The sequence below is a fragment of the Rhinopithecus roxellana genome, chromosome 15 (assembly GCF_007565055.1).
Source record: "Rhinopithecus roxellana isolate Shanxi Qingling chromosome 15, ASM756505v1, whole genome shotgun sequence".
In the NCBI taxonomy this organism is placed as follows: Eukaryota; Metazoa; Chordata; class Mammalia; order Primates; family Cercopithecidae; genus Rhinopithecus; species Rhinopithecus roxellana.
Genome location: NC_044563.1, coordinates 48,985,607 through 49,002,886, shown reverse-complemented (window position 1 = coordinate 49,002,886; position 17,280 = coordinate 48,985,607). Strand labels below are relative to the sequence as shown.

The 17,280-nt window shown below is 38.1% G+C and overlaps 1 protein-coding gene across 3 annotated transcripts in view; it reads left to right on the top strand.

The window, feature by feature from the left end:
- The window catches only part of DDIAS (DNA damage induced apoptosis suppressor), a 34,086-nt gene extending 18,919 nt beyond the window's left edge, over positions 1 to 15,167 (top strand). For 2 of the 3 annotated variants that reach the window (XM_010362875.2, XM_030917973.1), the window contains 3 exons: positions 9,560 to 9,721; positions 10,634 to 10,751; positions 12,218 to 15,167. In XM_010362875.2, the coding sequence (XP_010361177.1) occupies positions 9,560 to 9,721; positions 10,634 to 10,751; positions 12,218 to 14,854 (2,917 nt within the window). In that variant the 3' untranslated portion in view covers positions 14,855 to 15,167. The remainder of the gene's footprint in view (positions 1 to 9,559; positions 9,722 to 10,633; positions 10,752 to 12,217) is intronic. The other variant, XM_030917974.1, reaches the window with a different exon arrangement.
- Positions 15,168 to 17,280: the final 2,113 nt, after the last annotated feature.

Genomic DNA, 17,280 nt, shown 5'->3' with positions numbered 1-17,280 from the left:
TTTTTTTGTTGGTAATTTTTTTTTTTTTTTTTTTTTTTTTTGAAACGGAGTCTCACTCTGTCGCCCAGGCTGGAGTGCAGTGGCACGCTCTCGGCTCACTGCAAGCTCCACCTCCCTTGCCATTCTCCCGCCTCAGCCTCCTGAGTAGCTGGTACTACAGGCGTCCGCCAGAATGCCTGGCTAATTTTGTTTTTGTATTTTTAGTAGAGACAGGATTTCACGGTGTCAGCCAGGATGGTCTTGATCTCCTGACCTCGTGATCCACCCACCTCAGCCTCCCAAAGTGCTGGGATTACAGGCGTGAGGCACCACGCCCAGACTTTTGTTGGTAATTTTTTAATTGCCATTTCAGTCTTGCTGCTTATTATTGGTCTGTTCAGGGTATCTAATTCTTCCTGATTTAAGCTAGAAGGGTTGTATTTTTCCAGGAATTTATCCATCTCTTCTAGGTTTTCTAGCTTGTGTAAAGGTGTTTACAGTAGTCTTGAATGATCTTTTGTATCTCAGTGGTGTCAATTGTAATATCTCCCGTTTTGTTTCTTAATGAGGTTATTTGGATTTTCTCTCTTCTTGGTTAATCTTGCTAATTGTCTATCAATTTTATTTATCTTTTCAAAGAGCCAGCTTTTGATTTCATATATCTTTTGTATTTGTTTTTGTTTCAATTTCATTTAGTTCTGCTTTGATCTTGGTTATTTCCTTTCTTCTGCTGGGTTTTGGTTTGGTTTGTCCTTGTTTCTCTAGTTCCTTGAGGTGTGACCTTAGAATGTCAGTTTGTGTTCTTTTAGTCTATTTGATGTAGGCATTTGGGACTATGAACTTTCCTTTTAGCATTGTCTTTGCTGTATCCCAGAGGTTTTGATAGGTTGTATCATTATTGCCATTCAGTTCGAAGAATTTTTTAATTTCCATCTTGATTTCATTTTTGATCCAATGTTCATTCAGGAGCAGGTTATTTAATTTCCATGTATTGGCATGGTTTTGAAAGGTTCCTTTTGGAGTTGATTTCCAGTTTATTCCACTGTGGCCTGAGAGAGTACTTGATATGATTTCAATTTTCTTAAATTTATTGAGGCTCGTTTTGTGGCCTATCATATGGTCTGTCTTGGAGAAAGTTCCATGTGCTGTTGAATAGAATGTGTAATCTGCAGTTGTTGGATGAAATGTTCTGTATATATCTGTTAAGTTCATTTGTTCCAAGGCATAGTTTAAATCCATTTTTTCTTTGTTGACTTTCTGTCTCGATGACCTGTCTAGTGCTATCAGTGTAGTATTGAAGTCCTCCACTATTATTGTGTTGCTGTCTATCTCATTTCTTAAGTCTATTAGTAGTTGTTTTATAAATTTGGGAGCTCCAGTGTTAGTTGCATAAATGTTTAGGATTGTGATATTTTTCTGTTGGACAATGCCTTTTATCATTATATAATGTCCTTTGTCTCTTTTAACTGCTGTTGCTTTAAAGTTTGTTTTTGTCTGATATAAAAATAGCTACCCCTGCTTGGTTTTGGTGTCCATTTGCATGAACTGCCTTTTTCCATTCCTTTACTTGAAGTTTATGTGAGTCCTTATGTGTTAGGTGAGTCTTCTGAAGGCAACAGATGGTTGGTGAGTTCTTATCCATTCTGCTATTCTTTATCTTTTAAGTGGAACATTTATGCCATTTACATTCCATGTTAGTATTAAGATTTGAGGTACCATTGCATTCATCGTGGTATTTGTTGCCTGTGTATCTTGGGTTTTTTTGTTTTTGCTTTTTAAATTGTATTTTTGTTTTATAGGCGCTTCATGATTTATGCTTTAAAGAGATTCTGTTTTTGATGTGTTTCCAGGATTTGTTTCAAGATTTAGAGCTCCTTTTCACAGTTTTTCTTTTTCTTTTTCTTTTTCTTTTTTTTTTTTTTTTTTTTTTTTTTGAGACAGTTTTGCTCTTTCGCCTAGGCTGGAGTGAAGTGGCGCCATCTCGGCTCATTGCACCCTCCGTCCCCCGGGTTCAGGCAGTTCTCCTATCTCAGCCTCCCGAGTAGCTGGGATTACAGGCACCCACCACAACGTCTGGCTAATTTTTATATTTTTAGTAGAGATGGGGTTTTGCCATGTTGGCCAGGCTGGTCTCGAACTCCTGACCTCAGATGATCCACCCACCTCGGCCTCCCAAAGGGCTAGGATTACAGGCGTGAGCCACTGTGTCCAGCCTAGCTGTTCTTGTGATGGTGGCTTGGTAGTAGCAAATTCTCTCAGCATTTGTTTGTCTGAGAAAGACTGTTATGTTTCCTTCGCATATGATGTTTAGTTTCACTGGGTACAAAATTCTTGGCTGATAATTGCTTTGTTTGAGGAGGCTTAAGATAGGACCCTAATCCCTTCTAGCTTGCAGGGTTTCTGCTGAGAAACCTGCTATTAATCTGATAGGTTTTCCTTTACAGATTACCTGGTGCTTCTGTCTCACAACTCTTAAAGATTCTTTCCTTTGTCTTTACTTTAGATAACCTGATGACAGTGTGCCTAGGTGATGATCTTTTTGTGATGAATTTCCCAGATGCTCTTGTGCTTCTTATATTTAGATGCCTAGGTCTCTAGCAAAGCCAGGGAAGTTTTCCTCAATTATTCACCCAAATATGTTTTCCAGACTTTTACATTTCTCTCCTTCCTCAGGAACACTGATTATTCTTAGGTTTGGCTGTTTAACATAATCCCAGACTTCTTGGAGGCTTAGTTCGTAATTTCTTATTCCTTTGTCTTTGTGTTTGTTGGATTGGGTTAATTTGAAGACCTCGTCTTCAAGCTCTGGATTTCTTTCTTCTGCTTGTTCAATTCTATTGCTGAGACTTTCCAGAGCATTTTGCATTTCTGTAAGTGTGTCCAATGTTTCCTCAGGTTTTATTGTTTTTCTTTATGCTCTCTATTTCCTTGAATGTTTCTCCCTTCGATTCTTGTATTGTTTTTTGGATTTCCTTCCATTGGGCTTCACTTTTCTCTGGTGCCTCGCTGAATTCTTTTTCAGGTAAATCACAGATTTCTTATTGGTTTGGATCCATTGCTGGTGAGCTAGTGTGATTTTTTTTGGAGGTGTTAAAGAGCCTTGTTTTGTCATATTACCAGAGTTGGTTTTCTGGTTCCTTCTCATTTGGGTAGCCTCTGTCAGAGGCAAGGTCTAGGGCTGAAGGCTGTTGTTCAGATTCTTTTGTCCCACAGGATGTTTCCTTGATGTAATACTCTCCCCCTTTTCCTGTGGATGTGGCTTCCTGTGAGCTGAGCTGCAGTGATTATCTCTCTTCTGGGTCTAGCCATCCAGCAAGTCTATCTGGCTCCAGGGTGGTACTCAGGGTTTGTCTGCACAGAGCCCTGTGATGTGAATTGTCTATGGGTCGCTCAGCCATGAATACCACACAGTATTTGGGGTGTCTCCCAGGTCCTGCAGGAGCAGTCCACTTCCTTCAGAGGGTCTGTGGGTCCTCTTGGGATTCCTGTTTGTTCTTGCAGTTGTTCTGGAGCTAAAATTCATGATGCGAGCCCCTACATGCTGCTCTGTCCGTCCAAGTTGGAGCTGCAATCTAATCTTGCCTCACATTCACCATGATGATCTAAATCCTGGTACTTATCTTTTCTACTGTTGTTTTTGCTTTGCCCTTTTCTTACTTGAAATCAGTTGTACGCCAACATAGGAAACAGAAATTCTTCATGTCCATTTCCCTGTTGCTATAGCACAGCAAGTTTATGACAGAGGAGTTCCATGCTCTTGCCTTTGCAGAAGATCTTAGAGATGCTGAAGAACAGAGAGACCTCCCTAAATATTTTCTTTGAACCTGAAATTTTTAGTGACTGTAATCATAATAAGTATTTTGTGCTTTATGGAATTAACTTTTTTCTTTTCTTAGCCTCCAAGATAAGATCAGTAAATTGAAAGTAGTTTCCGGCCGGGCGCGGTGGCTCAAGCCTGTAATCCCAGCACTTTGGGAGGCCGAGACGGGCGGATCACGAGGTCAGGAGATCGAGACCATCCTGGCTAACATGGTGAAACCCCGTCTCTACTAAAAAATAAAAAAACTAGCCGGGCGCGGTGGCGGGCGCCTGTAGTCCCAGCTACTCGGGAGGCTGAGGCAGGAGAATAGCGTGAACCCGGGAGGCGGAGCTTGCAGTGAGCTGAGATCCAGCCACTGCACTCCAGCCTGGGCGACAGAGCGAGACTCCGTCTCAAAAAAAAAAAAAAAAAAGAAAGTAGTTTCCAATCTATAGGTATTCTGCAGAGCCTTGGGGCTCCATGGAAGTGCTTCTGGAGTGAGATGGGATTAGAGTAGTAATAGTGCATAGTGCTGAGTAGTAGGAAGGACTCCAGGCCCCCAGGTTAGTTTCAACAAGATCTCTATTCTCATCAATATTAGTGTTCCAAATTAAATTTCATTTGAAAGGGGGTGTCATTATATAAATATACAAACATAGGCATACATCTATAAAAGTGTACAAAGTTAATTCGGTCCTTCATGAGAAGCAGTAACTACACATACACACACAATAGTGTATGTCTGTACTCTCCCCAAAATTATAAGCTGGAGAAGGGATTTATTTATCCAGACAAGCTATCCATCCAGCCTAAACAGATAGAAATTGCCCTTCTGGGTGACTAATGGGACCCATAATCCCTTTTAGCCTAGAAATCTGTTTCTAACACTAATAACTTTCTTTTCCTGTCTTAAAATAGGACTCATCGCTCAGAGACTACCTATCCTCTCCCCCATTCCCGAGTACCCAGAGAGCTTATATCATTTACTTAAGCAAGTCAAATTTAATTTCACACATATAGATCATAGTTTTCTTATTTTGTGGGGGAAGTGATATGTGGAAGCATTAAGAGATATGTTTTTTAAAATATGTCTCATTACTTTGTGTATATTTAATCTGGGTCTATAAACTTGGAAGGGGATATTATATAATCATATAGTCAGGATATTCTTAAACTGGAATCTGTGGATACATTATAGGTGTGTATGACTCCTCCAGTCCCTAAAATATGTAGAATATTGTGTTCATATATGTTTTTTGAGGGGAGAGAGTGAGTCCATTGCTTTCATCTGATTTTTTAAGGTTTTCAAGACTAAGAAAACATTAATCCAGTTCTTCTACATCTGGGCTAAATATCAGGACACTAGAAAAATAAACAAATCAGGCTGGGCATAGTAGCTCATGCCTGTAATCCCAGCATTTGGGAGGCCAAGATGGGAGGATTGCTTGAGTCCAGGAGTTTGAGACCAGTCTGGACAATGTAGTGAGACCCCATCTCTACAAAATTAAAAAAAAAAAAAAAAAAAAAAAACATTTAAAACTTAGGCTGGGCTCAGTGTGTCACACCTGTAATCCCAGCACTTTGGGAGGCCCAGATAGGCTTGAGTCCAGGATTTTGAGACCAGCCTAGGCAACATAGTGAGACCTATCCTCTACCAAAAATAAACAAAATTAGCCAGGCATCATGGCATGTGCCTGTAGTCCCAGTTGCTCAGAATTCTGAGATGCGAAGATCACTTGAGCCTGAGGGGTCAAGGCTGCAGTAAGCTGAGATCATACCATTGCACTCCAGCCTGGGCAACAAAGCAAGACCCTGTCTCAAAAAAAAATGAATAAAAATAAAAAATAAGCAAATGAAACTTGGTGTTTTAACTGGGATCAAACAAAAAAGATAGCAAATTACAACCATTATTTCAGATAGATCCTTTCAGAAGCTCCTTGAACTCAAATCTGTTTTCATAATTCTAAGGCATTATTTGGCTTTTCACTCTCAGTCTCTCATGAGTGCATAATGGAGTTTCCCAGAGGCTACATAACATGTACTATCACAACAGATTGAGCAGAGAAGCAGATATGAGAATCCAGCTGTCTTTTTATGAAACCAGACATTAAAGAGATTTGCAAAATGTGAAACAATGCTGGTCTCTTCTTACTAATTTTTAAAATTTGAAAAACGTAACTTTTTCATAAAAGTATGTTTTTTGTGTTAACTGTGTAATGGGTCTGTTTTTAATGAATTGATATTTTTTTGATTTCTCAGTTTTAATTTCTCACTTTCATTTAATTTCTCATTTCATGAGAAATATAGATAGAGGCCAGGTGTGATGGCTCACGCCTGTAATCCCAACACTCTGGGAGACTGAGACAAGAGAATCACTTAAGCCTAGGAGTTCAAGAGTAGTCTGGGCAACACAGTGAGACCCCCATCTCTAAAAAAAAATTTTAAATTAGCCACACATGGTGGCATGTGCCTGTGGTCCCAGCTACTCAGAAGGCTGAGGCAGGAGGATCTCTTGAGCCCAGGAATTTGAGGTTACAGTAAGCTATGATAGTACCACTGCATTCCAGCCTGGGCAGCAGAGTGAGACCCTGTCTCAAAACAAACCAAAAAGGAAATATAGACAGATACAAGAGGAACAAGTTCTGTGGATCTAATGTACAGCATGAGTGGTAATGGGTGATGTGTTAAATAATTTGACTGTAGTAGCCGGGTGCGGTGGCTCACGCCTGTAATCCCAGCACTTTGGGAGGCTGAGGCAGGTGGATCATGAGGTCAGGAGAGTGAGACCATCCTTTAGTAGAGACAGGTGAAACCCTGTCTCTACTAAAAATGCAAAAAATTAGCTGGGTGTGGTGGCGGGCGCCTGTAGTCTCAGCTACTCGGGAGTCTGAGGCAGGAGAATCACTTGAACCCAAGAGGCGGAGGCTGCAGTGAGCCGAGATCGTACCACTGCACTCCAGCCTGACCAATAGCAAGACTCTGTCTCAAAAAAAAAAAAAAAAATTGACTATGGTAATCATTATACAGTGTATACGTATTTCAGATCATCATGTTGTATACCTTGAATATATTCAATCTTTGGCAAGTAAATTATTTTATTTTATTTTATTTTTTGAGACAAGGTCTGACTCTGTCACCTCCAGACTGGAGTTCAGTGGCACAATCTTAGCTCACCACAACCTCTGCCTCCTGAGCTCAAGCAGTCCTCCCACCCCAGCTTCCCAAGTAGCTGGGGCTACAGGCGCATGCCACCACGCTCGTTAATTTTTGTATTTTTTGTAGAGATGCAGTTTTGCCATGTTTCCCAGACTGGACTCGAGCTCCTGAGCTTGAGCGGTCTGCCCACCACAGCCTCCCAATGTGCTAGGATTACAGGTGTGAGCCATCACACCTGGCCCAAGTAAATATTTTTGAATAAAAAAAAATAGATATTATTCACATAAACAAAAGCTCTTTGATATTCTCAATAATTTTTAAGAGTATAAAGGAGTGTGAAATCAAAAAGTTTGAAAACTGCTATTCTGTATCAAATGACATTTTAGAAATAGGGGTGCCTCTAGAAGTTAAATTAGGGGACAGTGATGTGAATATGTTGTCTATGTCCTTGTTTCTCGAAGTATGGCCTAAGGTACATCTGCATCAGCATCACCTGGGAGCTTATTAAAAATGCAGGATCTTGGGCCTCATCCCAGACTTCCTGAATCAGAATCTTCATTTTAACAAGATCTCTGGATGATTTGTATACATATTAATGTTTGAGAAGCTCTAATCTGTATTACACCACACTAACATTTATTTCAATCCAGCATCGTTCCTAAAAGGATTCAAGGAAACTATATAAATAAATATCTGCATTATACATATGTACTTTATAAAAACATATATAGTTTAATATGTAAATGCATTAACACTAATAGACATCGTTTTTTGAGGCTATTATTGATATTGTCATTGCAGGCAATTCTTCATTTTAGCCATTTGGTCCCACTGTTATTATATCATAATATCAGAACTTCATGATACAAGTTCGCAGCCTTGGGTTTGGGTCATATTTACCAACTTTGTCATCTCAGATAAAAATTCAAACTAATTTCTCCATTTGTAAATTTTACCTATAAAAATGAAATAATGTATGTTGAAAACATTTGTAAACTTAATGCTAATGCATATTAATTAGTCTAAGTTTTGCTAGGAATTTTACATTAGACATGTATGCGTTATTATTGCATAGCCTTTAAAGAATTCCAATAAATATTTTAAACAGTTCATTTCACTAGAGTTTGGTACTAATGGAGTTTTATCCCCTAGTGAGTCAATTACCTTTAATTCATTCTATGGCTAACCGACAGCACAAACTCCAGCCGATTTGTGTAGGATTATGTGAATGGGTTGGTATAGATCCATCCTCAGTATGGCAGAAGAATCCTAGCGCAGATCTAATAAAGGTGAGTCACTTTGAGAGCTACAGATTTTAGACTCCCCCTAGTGGCTATCTGGCAACAATCAAATTTATACAACCATCTTTCACCTTGCTTTCTGTTTGCCTTTTGCCACTCTTAAGATCTTTAGCAACCTGAAGAAAAAACAAAATTGTAGTATTAGCCATTACTGTAAAATGTTTTTAGGTGCTTGTTGTATTTCAAAAAAATTTTTAGACTATTCTGTCTATTAAATAAAGTTGACATAACTGAGGGGGTGGAAATTAACATGAAAGATAGAAATCAGAGTTGTAATACATTGCAAACTAGAAAAGAAGGAAACAGTACAAGTGACAGTAATTATCACAATACTTAATATAATTATGAGGGCGAAGCAGACTAACACTAATTTCACAGTATTTGCACTAGACCCTTTATTTGTCTATTTTAATCCTTCAGCCCTGGACTTTATAGATGAGGAACTCAAGAATTTAGTAACTGTCAGACAGTGAGTACATGGCAATAGAATTACACTGCCATGTAGATGTGTACTTTTTCTACTAGAAAGCCTTTAGCCACCATTACATACTATCTTTAAAAAACAAGTTAAGTTGCATGGTTTTCATATCCAGTTTTATAATCTGGTAAGTTATCAACATATTCTAATGCATTAAAGAAAGTAATTTTCATTATGGTGAGAAAAATGCAATTAAGTGCTTTGTGTATAAGTAGGTATTAAATATTTTGAGATTATTTGTTTGTTGTTTGTCCTCTCTCTTTTTTTTTTTTTTTTTTTTTTTTTTGAGACGGAGTGTAACTCTGTCCCCCAGGCTGGAGTGCAGTGGTGCGATCTTGGCTCACTACAAGATCCGCCTCCCGGGTTCACATCATTCTTCTGCCTCAGCCTCCTGAGTAGCTGGGATTACAGGTGCCCACCACCACGCCTGGGTAATTTTTTTGTATTTTTAGTAGAGACGGGGTTTTACCGTGTTAGCCAGGATGGTCTAAATCTCCTGACCTCATGATCCACACGCCTCGGCCTCCCAAAGTGCTGGAATTACAGGCATGAGCCACCACGCCCGGCCTTTTTATCCTCTCTTTCATGCACAGTTCTCCTTTAGTTTTCTATCAATTTGGTATGTATTTCTATCAACTTGGGGCTATTTAATTTAAATCAGTAAAGCTGACTATTCTGAATAGAGAAATTGAAAAGAAGTTGATCTGAAAGAGTTTAAGAAGAATTTGAGTTGTGTAGGAGTGTTTATACACAAAATGTTATTTTAAATTTTTACTCTTCTGGAGTTTTCATCATATGAAAAACATTTAATGAACATCTCCACACTTTTTTCCACCACTTTTCTAGGTCTAATTGTCCGAAATGTGGCTGTACTGGTGAATCTGGAAATGCCAATTACAGATACAAACTTTCCTTAAAAGTTGCAGAATCAAACAAATTGTTTGTTATTACTGTATTTGGAAGTTGCTTAGATACATTTTTTGGTCTTACTGCCACTGGTTTGCACAGGTAAGAATACTTAAAACATCCTTTTTTCCTGACTGCCCTTAGAATTTGAAGATACAAGTTTATAAGGCAATATGCATTTTTGTAAAAAGATCATTCAACCCCAGATCGTCAACTCCTTTAAAGGACAAGCAAGTTAGAAAGATGTTTATTTCCTGAATATATATTATGATGATGTTAAAACAGTCTCCTTTTATTTAGGGTAATTAATCTGTAATTAGAATATTAAATTATAAATCTCTAATCCAAGTTACAGAAATAGAGGCTAAGAAAGTAACATAATTTCAACTTGAAGAATTATCCAAATTGAGGTTAGCATTCAAACAGTTAAGTTCCCTCTGAGGCAGGAGAATCTATTTGAGGGAATATTTGCATATCAGAAATTGAAGTTTTGTTATTTTTTATCTGTATTGCAACTTTATTTGCATAGTTTGACCCTTTATGACATTGTCCTGAGAATATAAGGATAAGCAATTAAAGCTTTTCTTCCTCTTCAATCTTCTGCCCTCCTCCCCTAATCACTTACAAGAAATCTATGTCCACGTTTTTGTGCTTGAGACAATAAAGGGACCACAGCCAGGATTATCAGAGAAAAGGGAAGACGTTTTCCTGCTTTGAAGTGAAGGGCTAGAGATCCCACCACTATTCGCACTGCCGCTTTTATTTTCCCCATAATTATTGCCAGGCCTGATGGTTAGTCAGGTACCTACTTTACTCACACTTGATCAGTTGGTTTTGTTGGTTTTTCTGTGCTGTGAGAAACTAGAGAGAACAAACTGCCTGGCTCTTAAAGTCACTTTTTTTTCCTCTATAAAAGATTCATGCTGCATTTTCAAATTAATTGTGTCTCTGACTTTATGGCAAGTTAAAAGTTCAAAGTTTATATCTTCACTTTTTTTTTTTTTTCCTATCAAGGTACATTCAGGATCCTAATAAAATTCCAGAAACACTCGACAATGATACAACTCAGAATCTATTAACTACAGCCGTTGAAACTTGCTTTGTTGGACAAAGCTTTATTTTTGGAGTGACGGTAATTGAGACTAACTTGCTTTTTAATAATCTGTTAACATTTCCATTGTAATGAATTATGTGAATTTTCTAAATAGTTGCTAGGAGTTCTATAAATGTGAAGGCCTGTGGAAACACTTTAAACTACGTAAAAATAGCCTATAGGTGGTATGTTAAAACGCCATGTGTAACAACTTCCTCTTTCAAAAGTCAGGGGAGCCTACTTCAAATGCTTTCAGAGCTTAAAAATATAAATTTATTATATATTTAGAAATGTTAGATATTTGTTTTTGGTTGTTAGTATTTATTTTGCCCTCCAGATTTTGTTCAAATTATATAGTAAAACTTCCATCAATTCTCTAGCCTTTTAATTCTGTCATCTATAAAAAGAGAATAATGGAACACTGAAGGCAAAGTATCTGAGTATTGATAAGAATACTAAAACTAGATTCAGAAATATGGTCTTAAATAATTATAACAGTGACTGTAGAAGAAGTTAAAAAATGTATTGACTTTGAAGGAGTAATAGTTTTCTGTCTCATCTATGCTAAAGGGAACATAGAGACATTTTTTTCCACACTGAAATCAGGGTTTTAAAAGAGGAAGTAGAGCACTCCACAACAGAAGAGTGAGAAAAATCCAAAGGGAAGGTAGAATCAGTGGCTACAGAGCTTTACTTTGTTAAAATCATAGACAATCCTTTTCTCTCCTCTCTTCTTTTTCCCCCTCCCCTTTTTTCCCCTCCTCTCCCTTCCTCTCTTTCCTTATTTAATGAGAACTGTGATAGTTGCCATTTATTGAGCCACTACTATTTTCTAGGCACTGTGCAGTTTTCCATTTTATTACTAAACAGTAATCTGCATTTTTATTTTTATTTTTATTTTTATTTTATAAATGAGAAAACTAAGACCCCGAGAGGTTAAATAAATTGTCCAGTCTCAACACTATTAGTAAATGTTGGAACTAGGATTTCTTCAAATCAGTTTAAACAAGCTCTTTACTCTAAGGTTTATATTCTCTTACATATGCTACTTTGCCTATAACTCTAACAGAATCGAAATTGGAATTGGGGAGTGGGGGTAATAGTTGTGTCTGTTTTAACCTTTTAAATCTATTTATTTATTTTATTTTTGAGACAGGGTCTCACTCTGTCACCCAGGGTGGAGTGCAGTAGCAAGATCATGGCTCACTGCAGCCTTGACTTCCCTAGGCTCTGGAGATCCTCCCACCTCCACCTCCTGAGTAGCATGACACACACCACCATGCCCAGCTAATTTTTGTGGGGGTATTTTTTGTAGAGACGGGGTTTTACCATGTTGCCCAGTCTGGTCTCAAATTCCTAAGGCTCAAGTGATCTGCCTGCCTCGGCCTCTCAAAGTGCTGGGATTACAGGCATGAGCCACTGTGCCTGGCTAAATCTCTGTTTCATGTTTTAAGTAAAAGGAAGACAATTTTATTCTTACTTAAATTTCTTTACTTCTTTCACAGAATTTTGAAAGCCACACTGGACAAGGTGCAGATGCCAGTAACTTCTTACAGCAATGCTCTGACCACAAAAGAAAAGCCAAAGCACTAGTGGCTTGCCAGATTGTTCTACCGGACCCAGGTGTTGCAGGCTTTACTGTCATTGACTACTTCTGTCAACTTTTGCAGACTTTTAATTTCAGGAAACTTCAGTGTGACTCTCATGCACCTAACAATCACTTACTTTCTTTAAATCACTCAAATAGTGATCTCAGCAGCATATATACTTCTGACAACACTTCTTATTTTTTCAAGTCCTGCAGCAAGGATACTTTTTCAAAATTCTGGCAGCCATCACTTGAGTTCACTTCCATTGTTTCAAAGCTAACAGATAATGATGATTTTTCAGCGTCAGAACAAAGTAAGGCCTTTGGTACTCTTCAGCAGAACAGAAATTCCATCTCCATTGCAGAGGCCACTGGTTCCAGTAGCTGCCATGATCCCATTCAGGATTCATGGAGCCTTGTTTCATATATGGATAAAAAGAGTACAGCAGAAAAGTTGGGTAAGAAACTTGGCTTACAAGCTAAGGAGCTAAGTGCAGTTCACAGCAGTCATCATGAAATTGGAGTTACTGACTCTAATTTATTCTCTTTGGAAATGCGAGAGCCCCTTGAGTCAAGTAATACAAAACCCTTCCACAGTGCAGTGGAAATTAAAAATAGGTCCCAGCATGAGCCACTATGTTTCCAGCATCATGGTATAGATACCCCCACTAGCCTTCAAAAGAGGTCTGCATGTTGTCCACCTTCGTTAGTCATACTTGAAGAGACAGCCAGCAATTCCCAGGATGGCGACCCTCAAATTTGGGATGATCTGCCATTCTCTGAAAGCTTGAACAAGTTTCTGGCAGTTCTTGAAAGTGAGATTGCTATAACCCAGGCAGATGTCAGTAGTAGAAAGCATCATGTAGATAATGACATTGATACATTTCATGCAGACCACAGTAGGTTATCTGTGACTCCCCAGAGAACTACTGGAGCCCTGCATACACCACCTATAGCTTTAAGATCACCACAAGCAATAGTCAAAGCAAACTGTAGCAAAGATGACTTCCTTTTCAACTGTAAAGTAAATCTAAGTCCTAGTGTTGAAAAGGAGTCACAGCCAGATAACAAAGTAGAGGCTGTCTCTGTAAATCATAATGGAAGAGGTACATCAGAGTATTTTCTACCAAATCCTTACCTGTCAGCTCTGTTTTCATCTTCAAAAGATTCAGAAACAATAGTTACTCTTAAGAAGACTATCAGAATCTCACCACCCAGGGATGAAATTCTATTTAGGCCCAGTACTTCAGAGAGTGACCATTTTAGTCTAAATAACAAATATTTGAATGGATGTGGAGAAAAATCACTTTCAGAAATGAATGAAAAGTTGACAACTCTATGTTCTAGGAAGTATGACGATGTCTCTGATCTTTGCAAATTAGAAAATAAACAATATTATAGGTGGTCCAAGAACCAAGATGACAGTTTTACAATTTGCAGGAAACTTACATATCCTTTAGAAACTCTTTGCAATAGTCCAAATAGAAGTACAAATACATTGAAAGAAATGCCTTGGGGACATATCAATAACAACTTAACGCAGAGCTATTCTATTGGTTATGAAGGTAGCTATGATGCCTCTGCTGATCTCTTTGATGATATTGCTGAAGAAATGGACATTACAACAGAGATTACCAAAAAATCACAGGAAGTTTTGTTACAACGGGGAACGTGTTTGGCAGAAAGTCATCCTTCAGAGTCTGACTTTTCACTGAGATCACTTTCTGAAGACTTCATCCAGCCTTCACAAAAATTATCCTTGCAAAGCATTTCTGACTCTAGGTGTTCAAGAACATGCTCTCCAACACCTCAATTTCAATCAGATTCAGAATATAATGTTGAAAATAGTCAAGACTTTGTTCCGTGTTCACAGTCAACTCCAATTTCAGGATTCCACCAAACAAGAATTCATGGGATAAACAGAGCTTTTAAAAAACCTGTACTTTATTCAGATCTTGATGCTAACTATGAAAAAATAAGGATTTTCCCGGAAAATGACAAACAGCAAGCCAGCCCAAGCTGTCCAAAAAATATAAAAACACCTAGCCAGAAAATCAGAAGCCCTATTGTATCTGGTATTTCACAACCAGAAGTTTTTAATCCCTATCCTTTTGCTGAGTGCCATGAAACTGATAGTGATGAATGGGTCCCTCCTACCACACGAAAAATATTTCCTTCAGATATGCTTGGATTCCAAGTCATAGGTCTAGGGAAATGCCTTGCTGCCCATCATTTCCCTGATCAAGAGTTACCAAGAAAGAAACTGAAACATATTAGACAAGGAACCAATAAAGGTTTAATTAAGAAGAAATTAAAGAATATGCTTACAGCAGTTGTTATGAAAGAGAAAACTCCTAAATATAACTGTAAAAGTTCAGGCTGGATTTTCAAATGTCCAGACATTCAAGACTTAGCAGCACCTCAGCTGCACCCTATTCTTGGACCTGATTCTTGTTTAGAATGTTGCCTTCCGTTTTCAGAAAAAGACCCACCTTCAGTGTGTGATACTCATAGTGCTTGGTCACCTGAATTATTTTCACAAAAAGTCACCTGAACCCAATTCCTGAACTTTTTAAATCTGTTTGGAAATGTTTGCCTTCATGGGTATGGAAAGCATTCCTTACATTTTGAACACTTGGAGAGAAGCAAATTGAAAAAGAGGACTGTGCTGGGTGCTACTGTGCCTTTTAAAATATAAAGCCATTGTTTTCCCCAGGTTTTATCTAGAATACTATGATTAGGTAATTGAGCACTTTATCTTATACTGTTTATTTTACTTTAATAATATTGTTAAGATTGTTTTTGAAAGTATTAATATTTGTTAAAATCACCTATACATCCAGAAATAAAGGCTTTGCAAACCAAAACTTAGTCTTTTTTAATTGTTCAGCTCAGACCAGAAAATGCCTGTTATATTATAGGCCAATGAGTGTGCTTGAGTTTGGGATAGAAAGCTACAAGATCACTGATCTCAAAATATTTTAGTCTGCTGGAGAAGACAGACAGATAAACAGGTAATTTCATACAGTGCAGAAAATGCAATGATACGGGTTTGTAATGGGCATGACAAACATTTATGTTGCTATGGGAGCATGGAAGAAAAGCAGCTAACCCATCAGTGAGCTGAGGGTAAGAAGAAACGTTAAAAAAAAAAAAAAAAAAAAAAAAAAAAAAAAAAAAAAAACTGTTTACAAGTTATGTGTGAAACTTGCTATTTTATTTAATACATATACACTGAATGCCTATTCTGCATGCCAAGGGCTATGCTTAGTGCTGGAAACTGAAGATAAAAATCAAGCTCCTTCCCTCAAACTCATGATCTATTGGAGTAATCAGGCAATTAGAATCTGGTGGGTTCTATGATAGGCGATAAGCTTGGGATGCTAATAGGAACAAAAATGAGAAGCAATTTTCAGACACTCAAGTCTTAGCAGCAGCTCTGCTGCACCCTGTGAAATCTTTCACATATCCCTAGTCAGCTTCCTTTGCCATTCCCCACAGCAACCATTCCAAAACAACACTTTCTTCATGCCACAAAGCAACTGCTACTCTCCTTGCCTCCTATCTCTTGAAGAATATTGAGATCACTTGATATTTTCTCAAATTCCCACACCCATACCTACCCACATGTCTTATCTGTACTCCTCTAGTCTCAGAAAACGATGCATACCATATAAGTGCTAATCTTTCCATTTAGACTATTGATCTATTACACCCATCTTTGAGGTCTTATACCAAATATTCCCCCTATATTTTTACCTTCTTGCCCTACTGTGTCTTCCCCTCTCCCCAATTTTTTATTTTGAAAATTTGCAAACAGAAAAGTTGAAAGCGGCCACACGCGGTGTCTCACGCCTGTAATCCCAACACTTTGGGAGGCCAAGGTGGGCAAATTACCTAAGGTCAGTAATTCAAGACCAACCTGGCCAACATGGTGAAATCCTGTCTCTACTAAAAGTACAAAAATTAGCCAGGCATGGTGGTGCATGCCTGTAATCCCAGCTACTCAGGAGGCTGAGACACGAGAATCACTTGAACCCAGGAGGCGGAAGTTGCAGTGAGTCAAGATTGCGCCACTCCACTCCAGCCTGGGCGACAGAGCAAGGCTCTGTCTCAAAAAAAAAAAAAAAAAAAAAGAAAGGTTGAAAGAATAGCACAATGATACGGTATCTGTACATACCATTTAGATTCAGTCATTTTAAAGATTCTGCCTTGTGTGTGTGTGTTTGGTTTCTGTGTGTCTATATAGATACAGTTTTGCTTTGCTAAACCATTTAAAGGTAAGCTGCAGACAGGACATTTCACCCCTAAATTCTTCAGTGTAAATTTTCTTAAAGGCTTCTTTCTACATAGCCACAGTATCATTATCACACCAAGGAAAAATAGCAGTAATTCCCCAATATCATCTAATATTCAGCCCATAATCAAATTTTTCTACTTGTCCCCAAATTATAATTGTTATTTAACCAGAATTTCATCATGGTTCATCCACAGTGTTTGCTTGTCTCTTTTTCTAGAACCTCACCTGTTATTTCACATAATAGTAACTATGAGAAAAAAAAATTAAACCAGTGTTCTGTAGAATGTCCTACATTCTTGACTGGTATGTTTGCTTCCTTATACTATCAGTACATTGTTCCTCTACCCCACCCCAGTCCCCACATTTCCTGAAAATTAGGCCTAAAGACTAGATGCGATTCAGGTTTTGGCAGGGATATTTCATGGCTCATTTGTGTACTTTATGTTGTAACACATGAGGAGACACAATATCAAGTTATTCCACTACTAGTAATGCTAAGTTAGATTGCTTGGTTAAAATGTTGCCCACCAGATCTCGATGTTAAACATACTTTATTTTTCATTTTTAAGAGTAAAGAGTCAGTGGTGGTAAATGAGTTTGCTTTTCCTTCTGTCACTACAGACTCAAGAATGTTTATTTTTCCTGTGAAAAGAACAATCAGCCAAGTCCGGTAGCTTGAG